Here is a 12,500-nt window from a genome sequence, read left to right as displayed (position 1 = left end):
AATCTCTAGGGGCCAACATTCGAAAATCTCTGGTCTGCCCTAACACGGAAAGGTCAAGTACTAAGTTTCGAGTAATTCTAGGTGCATCCAAAGAGACTAAGCCAGGGAATGTTTCTACATCTCTTTTGTAAAGAAGTGGGGCATCGGGTGTGCCAAACCAGTTGCTTACAGTTCTGGCAATTTCTTGATTGTAGGTAGTTTCATCTTCAGCTGGAACTGGGTACTTGGCCGGAGGAGCACTATCTAGTTCAGCTTCCAATTCTGACAAGGTCCACCACTTCTGCTTATTTCCATCATTAAGTTTATACAGTATAACACGAGTTCTTGGAGCCTTTGACGGCACGTCCATAGCTTTCTTTCCTCCCTCTGGAACAAACCTGGCTTTTTCATCATGAATCCATCCTACTGGGGAAGTTGCATTTCCTAGATTAACAATTTTCTCTTTATAGTTTGGAATGAGGCAGTAGGAGGGGTTACCACCCCAGAGTAAATTATTGCCATCATGAAACCATTGTTGTTCTGTCTTTCCGGTACAGTTTGCAAGTCCAACTTCAGCATCACTTGGACTGCTTCCCTTGAGGACAGTTAGTGAAGTTAGTGTAAATCTACTGATAAGAAAATCTGCCTTATCTGCCTTTCCTTTTCTTTTAGTTATTTCTGAAAGAAGAAAATCACAATTAAGCATTGAAGTTAGAGAGAATATCTTTTAAGCGTGAAGAAGTATATTAGTCGGTTTACCAATACATTTTTATGGAGTAATTCACAGTCATCAACGTAGATAATGATAAGCCTTTTATAATGTTAATTGAAGTTTTACAAAGATCATCTATAACTACTGATAGAATGCATTAAGGTTTAATAGTCAAATTTAATTGTCTTTGGATCTTCACAGGCTAGAGAATGTCGGTGATGTTTTGATTTCGACTGTACAGTACTTCATAACAATTTGAGATCCCAGCTGCTATGCTCGGCAATTCATTCCTTTATTAATACCGAAGGTGTAATACATATGTCATTTTTGGTTTTAATACAAAACGAAATTCACAAGAGAGAACAGTGTTCCCTAGTGTACGCTCAAGCATGAGAACTCTAACCTAAAGCAGTGGAAGACCATGGTACAGAGTTTATGGCACTACCTAAGGCTAGAGAACAATGGTTTGATTTCCGAGTGTCCTTCTCTTAGAAGAGCTGCTTTCCATAGCTAAAGAGTCCCTTCTACCCTTACCAAGAGGAAAGTAGCCACTAACCGATTACAGTGCAGTGGTTAACCCGTTGAGAAAAGAAAAATTGTTTGGTAATCTCAGTGTTGTCAGTTGTATGAGGACAGGGGAGAATATGTAAAGAATAGGCCAGACTATTCGGTGTATGTGTAGGCAAAGGAAAAATTAATCGTAACCAGAGAGAAGGATCCAACGTAGCACTGTCTGGCCAGTCAAAGGACCCCATAACTCTCTAGCGGTATTATCTCAACGGGTGGCTGGTGCCCTGGCCAACCTACTACCTATAGTTCTTATATTGAAGTTGTATGTTAATGCTAATACTGTTTTTAAAGTGTTTAATTTAATTGTTCATTACTTCCATTGTAGTTTATTTCCTTACTTCCTTTCCTCAGTGGGCCATTTTTCCCCTGGTGAAGTCCTTAGACTTGTAGCATCCTGAATTTCCAACTGGAGTTATAGCTCAGCCAGTAATGATTGTAATGATAACATATTTGAAATATAACTTAGATGATGTTATTATGGAAAACATTTCCATTAAAAACATCATTACAGAATTTATGGAAAAATATACCATCTAATCATATCTCTGTTTAATTTATTTTTTTTTTCTTTTTTAGATTGTTGAGTCACGCACTTGCTTGTCTGACGCTTTTTTTTTTTTTTTTTTTTTTTTTTCTTTTTTTTTTTTTTTAGCAGGACGCAATTTATTTATTGCCGGCGTGCTAAGGACTCATTACCAGTAGAATCCAGCAACTTCTCTTCGCTCACTGAAAGCAACGAATCATTACTGGTAATGACAAACGAAGTTTCTTCATTCAAGTTTGATGATCGACGTCTCTCGGTTGAATTTTGGGAACCGTGTTTTTTATCTTTTGTTTTTCTATTTCTATTATAATGTAGTTTGAGATTCCTGGTGGCCTGGTGGTAGCGTTCTTCCCTGGTGATTGCCAGACTGGGATACGAGTCCCTCAAACTTGTTAGTTCCGTTGGTCGCTGCAACCATCCGTGTGAGATAAGGATGGAGGCCTCGGCTTGGAGAGCCTATAGGTCTGTTTTTTGTGTCATCAGCAACCATTACCTGGCCCTCCTTGGTCCTGGCTTGCGTGGAGAGGTAGCTTGGGTGCTGATCATATGAAGTATAGTCAGTCTCTAGGCCAGGGCATTATCCTGCTTGATAAGGCAATGTCACTGTCCCTTGCCTCTGCCATTCATGAGCGACCTTTAAACCTTTGAAGATACGTGTTAAAGTGAGTTCTCGCTTTATGAGGAATGTATCAAGTAATTGCCAACGAAACAGGAGCTTCACGATAGAATTCATTCGTCTTTTACTTTTTTTTTCATTATATATTTTTTTTCACATATAGAAATTTTGACTTCTTTTCGCTCCATTTTTCGTACTCCTTATCAAATATAAACATCCTGACTTCTTACCTACTTTCAAAACTAATGATGATGATGATATTAGTAGTGGTAATAATACTGATCATAAAATGATAATCATTACAATTCTGGTCTTAGCATTTAAATTCATATCCATAAGGTAGTTATGAAGCTACAAAAAGCAGTTTTAGGAGAATAAAGTTATTACTTTTAAAAAGAGAATTACTTAAAAGTTGTGTGATTTTGAATGAAGAAAAACCGATCACCGGCGGGATTTGTGTTTATATTTCCTTCCCTCCCCGGGATCGAATGCGTGTACATGAGTGGTAACCACACTGTGACGTAACTACTGTTATTTGCTGTAAGATAAACTATGTTCATGTACCTCAAAGCTACAAGAGATAAGACTCGATAATTTGCAGAACGGGCATAACACACATTTGAGATAAGAACTGATAAAGATTCAACACGTTGGACAAATTGCGAAAATCCTTCACACACACGTGCGGTTTTGGTCCACATCATTGATAACAGAGATTGCCATTCGTAAACGCCTATGGAAACCATGGCTAACCATAGAAATGGGAGTAATTTTTTGATAAAAAAAGATAAGAGTTGACCAAGTGGTTGTGATAAGAGGCCGTAATCCACTTTGTTTACATTTTTGAAGTCCTTGGACCTCCGTTCCAATCTTGCTATCCAAACTTTTTTTAACTTTTACTTCATAGCGCTAGTGCGGGGGTTCCCCATGTTGCACGGTGGGCGCTGAATGGGCCACGAGGCCCCAGTGCAGGATCATTATGTACAAATTCTTTATCCTCTCTTATTCTTGATCGGTTTTCAGGTGGGTGAGGATGTGGGTGATTGTCAGGAATTGAACGAAGATCCAGAAATTCACAGCCTGAGTACTCGACTTCTTGGCTACCTACATATATTTATGTGTATGCGTTATATGTAGATATACATACTTACACATATCGATACACACATATCTATACATAAACATATTTATATGTATAAATAGATGGATAGATAGATAGATAGATTCGCGTGACGTTACCGAGTTACGTCTTGGTTCGAAAAGGGAAACAGAAGAGAGAGAGAGAGAGAGAGAGAGAGAGAGAGAGAGAGAGAGAGAGAGAGAGAGAGAGAGAGAGAGAGAGAGAGAGAGAGAAAGGATTTGTTTGCCAGCAGACAGCTACTGTAGATGACAGTAATGAAGAGACAAACTGAAAACTACAATTGTCCTGTTATTTGTTTTCCTCTTTTGTCCATCTTAGCAATATTTCAATTTCTGTTTACTTCATTTGAAGAATGATATTGTAGATATCCTTTGAAATTAAGAGACTTTTACTATATATTCCGTTAGTAATTAAAACTAGCTATCTCTAGGAGCCATATACTGTATATCAACAATTAGCCGCATATTTAAAATAATAGAATTATCCGCCCATTTGTTTTCCAACTTTTCTCTGTACACGCATAGCAATCCAGCTCTCTCTCTCTCTCTCTCTCTCTCTCTCTCTCTCTCTCTCTCTCTCTCTCTCTCTCTCTCTACTATCTTACCCTAAGCTTATGAAAATGAACAGCGAAGGACAAAGTTTTGACGAGAAAAGGTTTCTTAAATCCTTTCATGGGGTCACCACATATGTTGCAACATCTCGTATGGTCTACATGAACTCGAAAACCCTCTGGTGGCGAGTACTTCAAACTTCTTTGGAAGAGATACTTTTTGGGAAAGAAATTACAATTTGGTTTTGTTGTTTTTCCTATTATTCTCTCTCTCTCTCTCTCTCTCTCTCTCTCTCTCTCTCTCTCTCTCTCTCTCTCTCTCTCTCTCTCTCTCTCTCTCTCTATTATGGAAGCAAGAATGTCGAAAAATATTAGCAAGGATGAACCTTCCATCCTCACCTTTTAAACGTTAATTATCCATAGCTAATTCGATTAAAGTTTCTAATCGGTTCTAAGTGGTACATATGAGGTTAAAAGAAAACATATAAATATATATATATATATATATATATATATATATATATATATATATATATATATATATATATATATATATATATATATATATATATATAAACAGTACATATATGACTAATTGCTTGGAGTCCTGCACTGGTTACGGTAATGAAGAAGGACAAAGGAAACGAAGACTTTAATAGCATGAAAAAGCTAATTCTAAAATTTTGAGTACAATTTTGAAATAGATGTAATATAAACTTTTTAAATTCACTGTTTTATTTTAAGCAAAGTCTGCATATCTCTGTAGAGATACTTTTTGTTAGACTTCTGATAACTACTTTGTTTCATTATTTATTTCATCTTTTTATATATTTAGATACCTAAAGTTAAAGTATAATTCTAAAAGTATTTTTTTTTTTATAGTCTAGTTATATTTTAAGCAAAATTTTGGAATAGAAGAAATAATACAAAATTTTAAATTCACTGTTTAGATCATGTTAGTCATTGGAATTCAAATAAAAGGTGGACATTAGATAGATGTCTGGGGTAGTGGGTTGTTGTGGCCTGATTGGTAACGTCTCTGCTTGGTGTTCGAGTCCCGCTCAGACTCGTTTGTACCTTTAGTGTCTGCAACCGTACTATCCTTGTGAGATAAGGTTGGGTGGTTTGGGGGAGCCTATAGGTCTATCTGATGAGTCATCAGCAGCCATTGACTGGCCCTCCCTGGTCCTAGCTTGGGTGGAGAGGGGGCTTGGCCGCTGATCATATGTATTATGGTCAGTCTCTAGGGCATTGTCCTGCTTGCTAGTGCAACGTCACTGTCCCTTGCCTCTGCTATTCATGATCGGCCTTTCAACCTTTAAACCTTTAGCTGACATGATCTAAGACGTGGTATCGTCTTTTAAAAAGGTCAGATGAGGCAGAAATCTGTTTAATTTGTTCGCGAGAAAGACTGAGGAAAAAGGTTTATCGAATAGTGGGTGTGGTGGAAACAGGGGTCTTAGTATTACTAGGGAAGAACTTGGATAACTAATTAGGATGATTAGCAAAAGGAAGATTTTAGGGGAAGATGAGGCAGGAGATTGGGAGGAATGGTTTTGAAGCACTGGTTATAAATGTTCTTTGATTCTTCAAAGTTTGAGAGAAATTTTCAAATTGGAATCTTCATCTTATCAAATCTTCCATACTTTCATCTAAGTTATCCCTTGTTTATTTGATTAATTAATTGATTAATAATTTTTTTATTTATTCACCCTTCACTCAGGACATTGAAAAGGGCAATTTTCGACCCAGATCTCGACCTCAAATTCCAAAAATAAACATAAAGACATTTGTATATATCTTGAACTTTAATATTATTAAATTCCTATTTATTATGCGAGTCCATCTTCTGTCTACCTATGAACTCTAAGATGAAAGAAAAATACATAGGAAAAACGTTCTCTCTCCGCAATGTTTATTCATAAAGTTAAACGTTTTATATCCTTCGTCTATTCATATAACGACGCCGTAAAATCTGGTCTCCCGAGTTAATGGTGCTGTAATCAAAGAGAGGGGGAGGGGGGGGGAGCTAGGAGGGGGAGGGGGAGAGGGAGCTAGGAAGGGGAGGGGAGAGTGAGGGGTGAGATAACCCTGAATATATTGTGTCAAAAGAGGCCGTGTTACCACGAATACTTTTTATATATCAATTGAAATATATTTGTTCAGATCATTATGATAAAAATTTTGATAAGGGTAATGCTAATGAAATTATTATTATTATTATTATTATTATTATTATTATTATTATTATTATTATTATTATTATTATTATTATATTAGATATTAATTTACCTGACTTTGAGAGACATCTCAACTAATATTAACCTCTTGGATTCATTTATTATTTAAATAACTTCCATCATTTTAGATTATTCCTATTCCTTGTATACTCTTAGTGTGAAATCTCTATCCAGCAGTATGATGACTTTGATAGCCGTCGCAATTATGAGTATGATGACATTTCACATTATAATCAGCATCATTCGTTTTATACTGATAATGATGACGATTATGCTTATAGAATATTAAGATATTTTTTCACATTATTATGTTTACATAAACTCAGACGATAGAAGCAAAAATGGCTCTGAATTTCGAAAAAAAATAAAATAATTCACATAAGCTCTAAAGAAACAAGCAAAATGGTCCTTGGATTTCAATAATGATAATAATGAAAACGTTATTAGTAAGATTTATTAATATATTGTCTTTCTGAGTGGGGATACCTGTACTTGGTGAAAGGGTTTGCGTGTTGCCATGACCAGCAAATCTGTACTAATCATGGCCACCCATACATTGTTTGTTTGCTGTGAGGAATCAGACAAGTCTCCCACCATCACCAAATCGTACGGGTCAGAGTGGAGGAAAATTGGCCAAAGCCTAGACATGATGAAGGACATATCTGAGGCCTTTGTCCTGCAGTGGACTGGAAACGGCTGCATTTGTTGTTGCCTTTTTTTAGTTCCGTTTTGGCCCACCAGTCAACCTAACCCAACCAGGAATGGACCCTCGTCGGAGGGTGGTTTGTTGGGGGGGGGGGGGGGGGGGGGGGGTTCACCCACCCCCTTTTATGGTTAAACTCATTCGTAGATATTTTGATTTTTATCACTTTTCCGACACAGTAGATTTTCTTATCGAGATATCTCTAGTGGTTTGATTTGCCATTTGATTTGGAAAGAAGAATTGCGTCTTATGTAGTGATGTTGTATAAGATTGACGTCGTTCGTGAAAGGAAAACAGAAATTTAGTTTAATTACATTTATGTGTTTTTCTGGATACTTTTCTTCAAGTGTATTTTGGATACTCTTCTTTGAGTGTATTTTGAATACTTTTCTTTAAGTGTATTTTTAATACTTTTCTTTGAGCGTATTTTGGATACTTTTGTTTGAGTGTATTTTCGATACTTTTCCTTAAGTTCGTTTTGAATATTTTCTTTAGGTGTTTTTTGGATAATTCTCTTTGAATGTATTTTGAATACTTTTCTTTGAGTGTATTTTTAATACTTTTTGAAATGTATTTTGGATACTTTTCTTTAAGTTTATCGTCGGTACTTTTCTTTGAGTGTATATTAGATGCGTTTCTTTAAGTATATTTTCAATATTTTTCTTTAAAAGTATTTTGGATACGTTCCTTTAAGTGTATTTAGGATACTTTTCTATTGAGTGTATTTTGAATACCTTTCTTTGAGTGTGTTTTACATACTTTTCTTTAAGTGTATTTTAGATACGTTTCTTTATGTGTGTTTTGGATACTTTTCTTTAAGTGTATTTTGGATACTTTTCTTTGAATGTATTTTGATTACTTTTCTTTCAGTTTGTTTTGATTACTTTGTGGTTTGTTGATTCAATTGATTTTTATCGGAATATTTACGTAATATTTTCATTTGAAACTTGAAATAATAGAGATAAATCCATTGATATTTTGGTCCAATTAACCAGTCAACATTGTAGTCTGTTTTCCATTTTAAGCAGAAAAAGACCTACACAAGTTCCTTCCTTTCATGATGGTAAAGTAAATTATAAAAGAAAGAAAATGTTGCAAATATAGACAGGGAAATTCGCAGTTCATAAACATAAAAGGATTAAGTATATTTTCATCCCATTTTCCAAATTCCAGTTTTATACGTCATCGATGTATCATTGTTCCACAACCCATTTTAGCTTCAATTTATCCTCTTTTTATTTCGATCCTTTGCTATTGTTATAGTTCAAGGTGCGCCATCGAGACCTGACCATATTATCCATAAAGATTATGGGAAATGTTTATAGAAATAGAGAGAGAAAAAAAACGATCTTTATCTTGCGTGGTTAAGGGCTATAAAGATTGGTGGTTGATTCTTATGGTTACTGACCCTAAGATATTAACACTAAAGATACCAGAAGGTTTAGAAAGGGGGGCGGGGGGGGGGATGAGAGGGAAGATAGGAAAAAGGAAGAGAGGGCGAGGTAGAGAGGAAGAGAAATGTGGATAGAAGGAAGATTGATTGATTGACTTCTTCCCATCGTCAGTTAATGAATTACCTTCCGAAGTACCTTCAACCCCCTTTTTAGATAGATATGCACACAAAGGTTCAACACTCCCCACCCCTTCTCGGCTGAGTATGACTACTCACTCTGCATTCTAACCTAGGGACGGTGACCGTGACTGCAACATATATATATATATATATATATATATATATATATATATATATATATATATATATATATATATATATATATATATATATATATATATATATATATATATATATATAGAATAAGTAAGCTCACCCTTTGCAAAAGGGAGCTCCAAAAAGCTGCCTCTACCTAGCCCTAGAAATCCCAATTGATTGCAGCACAATGGCCAAGAGGCTAAACGGTCAAAATACCAAGAAATCGCAAACAAGTGGACAAAATAACTCAGAAAAACTAATATAGCTGAGGTAAAAGACCCCTAAGGGAAAAGCCACTATCAACGAGTCTGGAACGATATACCAAATCGACATCGGCAATTACGTCCTCAACTGAAAATTTACCGTCTCTAGGCTATGCTAACCGAAACTAAGAATACAAAAATGCATTGTAAATGCAAACTTAAAATAGAGCCCAAAGCATCGCAATGCTGAAAAAATACTAGCTAACGTGAAACTTGTACAATAAAACGAGTGAACACGAGAATAAGGGCTATCCGGTATGAAATCAGACGCCCAAGCTAGCTGAACTCGAAGCGCTCTGGCTCCCTCAACGTAAAAGCTAAATAACTTTCCTCGTAGGGATCCAAAACATTTACAGCTAAAGCAAACTGCAAAGAAATGTTGGTACTCAACTTAGACGAAGAAGAGGAAGCCATTATACGAAGAAAATCTTCAAAATAAGCTGATTAAGAGCGCACAACAAAAGAGCACAACAGTAGATTGAAGCTGCGACAAAGGTATCCAGAGACATATGGGGGAACTGTAAGGTGAGAGGATATGCAACGGCTCCTCACTTATCCTTCCCCTTAGTGGATTAGACTGGGCAAAGTCTATTGCGGGTGCATATATCTATGGTTATCTTAGGATATCTACGGATAGTCGTTCCTGGGGTTGGAACCCCTTGATTCCTGACGGTAATTCTCTGGTAATATCTCTCGCAGAAATATTATACAGTAGGAAGCAGCCAAAAGGAACTTCCATCAGGACAACATGGCTATCTCACCTAAAATAGATTTTTCATATTTCTAAATCCCTTATATATATACAGTATATATTTATGTGTGTATATATATATATATATATATATATATATATATATATATATATATATATATATATATATATATATATATATATATATATATATATATATATATATACACAATATAAAGGCAATGTTGTTTATGTATTTGTAAAAGAAATACATGAATAATTAATTATCAGTGGATTTGCGCGAAAATTCGACCAAATCGGATCCTTCTGAAGAGAGTCCTAATATTAAGTTTCTACTTTTTCTTGTTTGCAGAATTTGAGTATGTAATTAAACATCATTGATATATAAATCTAAGTTCAGTATGTCCTTTTGATATGATTGCATAGATTAGATGCAACTTTGCATTTTGGAAATGAATCACTTAATATTGTTTATAGTGTTTTCCATACCAGTCCCTTTCTAGCCTCTCTCATTACATGAAGAATTCCTTATCGCCCTCTTCAAAATCTGATAAAAATGGAATAACAATAAAGAGATTAATACGACGTAGTTGACCCTCTCTTCCTAATCGGGTGGTTGAATCAGTAGAACTTCAAAAGTTCAAAGTTGGAGCAAATGCTTTTTTGTTGACCAGGTGGACATGAGTCTTTTATAGTTTATTTATGACATATTTGTTTTTGACGTTGTTAATAGTTTATATATGACTTGTCTGTTTTGACGTTGTTACTGTTTTTTAGAATGATTTATTGTTAATTTGTTCTCTTCATTTATTTATTTCCTTATTTCCTTTCCTCACTGGGCTATTTTTCCCTTTTGGAGCCCCTGGGCTTATAGCATCTTGCTTTTCCAATTAGGGTTGTAGCTTGGATAGTAATAATAATAATAATAATAGCTATTGTTGTTATGGAAACTGATGCCTTATTTGCCTTATCTATTGGAATAAAGTATCGGTATCAGGAAGATTAAACATTCTTATCTTTATCTCCTAATGCGAATGTTATATCAGAAGCGCTGATTTGATGTTGTCACCTCTTCGCCAAACCTCTGCTGATTAGAAAGTTCGAGTGTGCTACAAAAGACTGATAATTACTGGGTCATCCCTTTTGTATAGATAGCAACGCTGGGTAGAATTTTAAACTCACAACCAGTGTAATCTTATGCTGTATCTTAGGTTTTTTTTTTTTTACTGTATTTTGTATCTTTGTCATATTACCTATTTCATATGTTTTATTTTTTATCCTCTTTTTCTAGTAGCTATTTTTATGGAGTAATTCACAAAGTCATCAACGTAGATAATAATAATAAGCCCTTTATAATGTTAATTAAAGCTTTACAAAGATCATCTATAACTACTGATAGAATGCATTAAGGTTTAATAGTCAAATTTGATTGTCTTTGGATCTTCTCAGGCTAGAGAATGTCGGTGATGTTTTGATTTCGACTGTACAGTACTTCATAACAATTTGAGATCCCAGCTTCTATGCTTGGCAATTCATTCCTTTATTAATACCGAAAGTGTAATAGATATGTCATTTTTGGTTGTAATACAAAACGAAATTCACATGATGAAGAAACAATTGAATAACGAGGATATTCTGCAACATAGATGAAAACTCTGGTTTTTAAAAATGGGTAAAATATTAGAAAATCGCTCTGATACGTTTCTGTTAAAAATTTAAGAAAATCTTACTCAATTATTTTCAATAAAAACTGAACTGATAAATACAGCAGTTTTGTATTCAGTAAATATGAAATAATTTGAACGAATATTGTAAGAATCCTCAAAATAATTTTTTGTAAGTTTAATATTTACATGTCGAAAGTCTTCAACAATGACAACTGTTCTCAAATATTGCGAACATTTTAAAAAATACCTTTCATGAAATATTGTAAAAGAAATAATCATCATAACTATAATTTTTTTCTGATTTCATATATTAATGAGGATCTAATTACGAAAATTATATTTTATATGATTATTTGAATATTACTATTGTTACAATGACTGCTATTACTATAATACTACTAATACTGTTGCTAATGTTATTATAAAGAAAATAATTTAGAGTTCATTTGCTGTTACAATAAGTCGTGAAAGGAATATACTTGATTTCAAATATTGCATAAGTAAAGAAAAAAAAGACATATAATGAAAATTTATCGTTTTCTTTGTCTTTTGGCGCATGACAAAATTTTACAGTAACGATGGCAGCAAATGTAAACGTGGTTTGAAATCTGCTTGTCTACAATTACCTGACATGTTGCCTGTTGAGGGATCCCTTGAAGACTGCACCTCTCAGTTGTTGTTGTTGGGGTATTAATGGAGACAGCTGCTTTATATACCCTCTATTCAGGGGTTTATCGATGACTAACGATGTAGATAATTGAATAACGTGTAAGTCAATATGTCCATACATGTTTCTCTTCCTGATAACATTTATACCATACAATGGACAGATAAGTAGAGATTACAGTTATCAGAAACTATGTAAGTAGATTTTCAAGTATTATTAAACAACCGACCCCCTACACGCACAAAAACACACACACACACACATATATGTATATATATGTATATATATATATATATATATATATATATATATATATATATATATATATATATATATATATATATATATATATATGTGTGTGTTATATATATGTGTATAAATATATATATATATATATATATATATATACAAAACTACTAGACATA

General features: G+C 34.3%; 1 protein-coding gene across 1 annotated transcript in view; it reads right to left on the bottom strand.

Annotated features, from left to right (window-relative positions):
- LOC137650690 (TRPM8 channel-associated factor 3-like) overlaps nucleotides 1–12,094 on the bottom strand; it is a 13,483-nt gene extending 1,389 nt beyond the window's left edge. Inside the window, exons 1-2 of the mRNA XM_068383857.1 lie at nucleotides 12,035–12,094; nucleotides 1–657 (exon numbers count right to left, since the gene is read on the bottom strand). The exon at nucleotides 1–657 is cut by the window's left edge and continues 1,389 nt beyond it. Of these exons, the coding sequence (XP_068239958.1) occupies nucleotides 1–657; nucleotides 12,035–12,041 (664 nt within the window). The 5' untranslated portion in view covers nucleotides 12,042–12,094. The remainder of the gene's footprint in view (nucleotides 658–12,034) is intronic.
- Nucleotides 12,095–12,500: the final 406 nt, after the last annotated feature.

This window comes from Palaemon carinicauda, chromosome 12 (assembly GCF_036898095.1).
Source record: "Palaemon carinicauda isolate YSFRI2023 chromosome 12, ASM3689809v2, whole genome shotgun sequence".
NCBI classification, from domain to species: domain Eukaryota; kingdom Metazoa; phylum Arthropoda; class Malacostraca; order Decapoda; family Palaemonidae; genus Palaemon; species Palaemon carinicauda.
Note: the sequence above shows the minus strand (reverse complement) of the source record. Positions and strands in the feature narration are given on the sequence as shown.